Source organism: Lactuca serriola, chromosome 7 (genome assembly GCF_051521515.1).
Source record: "Lactuca serriola cultivar US96UC23 chromosome 7, Lser_US96UC23_V15, whole genome shotgun sequence".
NCBI lineage: Eukaryota > Viridiplantae > Streptophyta > Magnoliopsida > Asterales > Asteraceae > Lactuca > Lactuca serriola.
This window is the reverse complement of record NC_136414.1, coordinates 9,300,400-9,304,730: the sequence shown is the minus strand read 5'-3', so window position 1 is coordinate 9,304,730 and position 4,331 is coordinate 9,300,400. Positions and strand designations below refer to the sequence as shown.

At 31.8% G+C, this 4,331-nt stretch overlaps 1 protein-coding gene across 1 annotated transcript; it reads right to left on the bottom strand.

Moving 5' to 3' along the window:
• Positions 1-2,274: 2,274 nt before the first annotated feature.
• LOC145063072 (Tetratricopeptide repeat (TPR)-like superfamily protein) lies at positions 2,275-3,944 on the bottom strand. The gene is made up of 2 exons (XM_079010666.1): positions 3,329-3,944; positions 2,275-3,100 (listed from the first exon to the last, which is right to left on the bottom strand). The coding sequence occupies exons 1-2, from the start codon at positions 3,764-3,766 to the stop codon at positions 2,330-2,332; spliced, it is 1,209 nt and encodes a 402-aa protein (XP_078866792.1). The 5' UTR covers positions 3,767-3,944; the 3' UTR covers positions 2,275-2,329.
• Between the last annotated feature and the right edge of the window lie 387 nt (positions 3,945-4,331).

Sequence of the window (4,331 nt, the reverse complement as noted above, 5' to 3'; positions counted from 1 at the left end):
AATAAAGAAAGTTTGATCACTATACATTGGAAAAGAACATTGCTTCCTAGCCATTTTCATCGACATTAATAAGTTAAAATCTAAATAAAGAAAGTTTCACCATCTATACATTGGAAAAGAGCATTGCTTCTATAATATCCCTCGACTGGAGTGGAATATAGTTATAGAAGTTCTAATTCTCTTGCCTCCAAATTCATTGTTTTGGCCCCTACGATTGAATTTTTTTTTTTGGTTATTATTTTTAGGGAAATCTTCATAAAAGTCTCAATATTTACGGAAAAGTTACACTTTAGTCCTAAGATTTTTTTTGAACAAAAAAGTCCCGAAAACCGGCAAAAATTTACAGTTTGACCCTTTTTGACCGGTTGAAACCGGTACCAAATTAATTTGGGACTATTTCGTAAACTAATCCAAAATATTTGGACTTTTCTGTAAACAAAAAATATTATGACTTTTCTACAAACAGAACCATTATTATTATTATTATTATTATTATTATTATTATTATTATTATTATTATTATTATTATTATTATTATTATTAAAGAAATATAAAAAAGAATACTATTTTTTGAACTTGTTAGTATTAATATTATTACTAATACATATAAATGAATTTAAGTGAAAAAAAATATTAATGACATTGTTTAAGGGTGAATGTGGAGGAGATGTTGATGCTTTTAGCATTGAAATCATAAATGTTTGCTTGTATATTTTTACTTTGTTATGGTCATTTCACATTTGTTGTTATTGTTTTCAATTCAGAATAATAATACGTAACAATTTAAAAGAAGTTACATATTTGTAAAATTATTTATAAATAGTTTAAGCTAGAATGATTACTCACTTTGTATATAAAAATGTTTAAGGTGGAAGGATTATTTTTCAAATTCAACAGATCCACTACAAACATCTACATAGGTAGCCCATATCAAAATTCAAAAATATTAATTACAATATTTTATTTAATAAAAAGTAATAGGACATGTTTTTTGGATTAATACTTTTGAATTTTGATTAACACTTTTGAATTATTCCTATTACTTTTTATTAAACAAAATATTGTAATTAATATTTTTGAATTTTGATATGGGTAACCTATGCAGATGTTTGTAGTGGATTTGTTGGATTTGAAAAGTAATTCTTCTACCTTAAACAATTTTATATACAAAGTGAGATTAACTATTAATATGCAACTTCTTTCAAATTGTTAAGTATTAATATTCTGAATTGAAAACAATAATAACAAATATGAAATGACCATATACAAAGTAAAAATATACAAGCAGACATTCACGATTTCAATGCTAAAAGCATCACCATCTCCTTCACCTCAACCCTTAAACAATGTCATTAATATTAGTTTTTCATTTAATGCATTTATATGTATTAGTAACAATATTAATAATAACAAGTTCAAAAAATAGTATTCTTATTTATATAATAATAATAATAATAATAATAATAATAATAATAATAATAAGGGTTCTGTTTGTAGAAAAATCCTAATATTTTTATTTACAGAAAAGTCCTAATATTTTTCGTTTACAGAAAAATCCCAATATTTTGGATTAGTTTATGAAATAGTCCCAAATTAATTTGGTACCGGTTTCAACCGGTCAAAAAGGGTCAAACTGCAAATTTTTGCCGGTTTTCGGGACTTTTTCGTTCAAAAAAAAAATCTTGGGACTAAAGTGTAATTTTTCCGTAAATATTGGGACTTTTCTGAAGATTTCCCTTAGTTACTCGGTGGCATTACATAAATAGATACAATTTCATCTACAATAAAACTAAGAATCAAGTTGAATGATAATTTTCGTTTGTTTATATCGTTTTTTATTCTGTATCTACTTTATGTGGGTCCCATCTTAGTTTCGTATGCATAGTATGCATTATAGAGCGTAGACTGGTCATGCATGTCATGCATGCATATGAGATGTCAATGAGACAAAACTGCAAGTTGAATGATAATTTTTGTTTGTTTATATCATTTTTTATTCTGTATCTACTTTATGTGGGTCCCATCTTAGTTTCGTATGCATAGTATGCATTATAGAGCGTAGACTGGTCATGCATGTCATGCATGCATCTGAGATGTCAATGAGACAAAACTGCAATCTCTATCCATCTAAAAAGATGGAAGTGGGATAGAAACTCACTCTCGATCTCTCGTCTATGCAAAAGACGTAAATGTCTTCCTGATAAAAAAAAAAAATAGTTTGTCCGGTCCTATATGTACAATGCTATAATCAAAAGAAACAAAAAAAGGGGCAAATATAAGAAAGTAGTTTACTGATTCTTGCATTTAACTCGAGTAAATTCCCGTTATATTACACCTCTATTGAACCATAATCTCTTAGGACAAGCTCAACTTCTTCTACAACTCCCAATTCCCGAAACCAACGAGCCAATTTCTCGGAAGCTTCTTTCCCGATCATAATCCCATCACTCTCCAAATCCATCAAAAAATCCAACACTTCCTTAAGCTTCTTCTCCTTCTCATAAACATCCAACATCAAAGCCACACACTTATCATTGGGCCTAATACCCGCTCTCCTCATATTCTCAAATGCAACACAAGCTTCTCGATTTTGACCCGAAGTTACATATGCGTTAATTAAAAGCGTGCATATTTTATCATCAGGAATAATACCCGCAATTTGAATTGCATCAAAGATTCTTTGAGATCCCACACTATCGCCACTCATGGAGTATGCTCTTAACATCGCCTTGTAAACTTCACTTTTGGCATAAACTTGTTGAGATTCCATTTCTCTAAGTAGAATTTCTCCTTCTTTTAACATTCCAGCTCTAATGTATGCCATAACCATTGACCCGTAAGCTCGGTTATCTAAAGGAAGACTCAGAAGCTTCATTTTTTCAAATGTATCTTTTGCAAGATTGAATTTTCCAGATTTACTATACATGTGAATTAAAGACGTTAAAATTACTTGATCGCATTCAAGACCTTCATTTCTCATGGCTTGTAACGTGTTTTCAGCATCTTGTAATCGACTTTGCTTAGCATAACCATGAATGATCTTTGTATAGTCACGGATATTGGGTTCAAATGATTCTTCAAGAAGGGCAAATTCCGCCACCTATATCAAGATTTCAGAAATCAGGAAAATTAGTTGGAACTTATATATCGATTTGTTGATTGAAAATTAATCCTTTTCAACTCAAAATGTTGAAGCCCGATGAAGAGGTATGTCAATCATCTAAACATGAATAAAGAAATCGACACATGTATGCAGAAAAATGCAAAGGAAGGTTGGCCAGATGCGCGAAAATTTTATCAGTGAGTAGAAAATTTAAGAAAACTATACCTCGAAACGCAATGGATGATTCATGTTTCCCATTTCTTTGAGAACAACAAGCCAATCAGCTCGAACAGGCTTCATACTCCTTACCCACGCAGCCAACAATATCGATAGGTTAGTTTTTTCAGGCGAAAAACAAATCAGTTGTTTCATCAAGGCTCTGCATCGATTAGTCATGTTTTTCGGCAATCGAGATATATGGTTCCTTTGCGCGTCATTGATTTCATCAAGGTTGATTTCCGCCCATCTAATCTGCGGTCTCTCATCTTCAACTTTCTGCATTTGCCCTAGGTCGCCAACGGCACATACCAACCGGAAAATTTGGGGTTTTAGAAGGTTTAAATTTGTTAGTTTTGTAAACGAAGATTGTTTCCATGAATGCGAGCAATGTGACACTTGAATTTTGCATATTAGAGTACAGTTATGGTTGGAGAAAGATAACATGATTACAAGGAAAGGGAACAGGTAAACCTAGACAAAATTCATGAAACTGAAGAGCATTGACGAAAAATCAGGTCATGGAAACAGAATCACATCGCAAACCTTGCTGATTTTTGGTTCTAAAATCAGCCGGAATTCATGATAGCCAGAGCACACAAAAAAGAGGGGATGAGTTTGCTGCAGGCGAGAGTGCAAACGAAGGATGAATCAGATAGGATGAAGGTTAACTTTTGTTTTTTTGTACATATTTTAGAAAGAAATTTGGTCCCTTGTTTACGAACAGTAATGTGTATAATGTCCAAAAAGTTTTAAACTTGTACCAATTAAGTCCAAAATAAGAATTTTTTTGTGGTCTTGGTCAAGAGAGAAACGACAAGATCAGAGATGAGAAAAATAAGAATAACAAATGTAAGTACCCATATGTGGGACGACGATGCAGTGGTGTTGTGACTGTATTGGGTTGGCGAACGGTGGTGAGATTCGGTGTTGAAGCACAATAGAACTCTTTTTTAAATACGGCATGCGAGCTGCTCGATTGTTCCTTATTTATTAGCAACTTGGTGCTTGA

What these genes read in the sequence shown, in the direction of transcription:
- LOC145063072 (XM_079010666.1), bottom strand. Translation starts at nt 3,766, where the DNA reads ATGTTATCTTTCTCCAACCATAACTGTACTCTAATATGCAAAATTCAA. An exon ending in ATCATCCATTGCGTTTCGAG is followed by an intron (nt 3,101 to 3,328) that starts GTATAGTTTTCT and finishes ATCTTGATATAG; the next exon opens with GTGGCGGAATTTGCCCTTCT.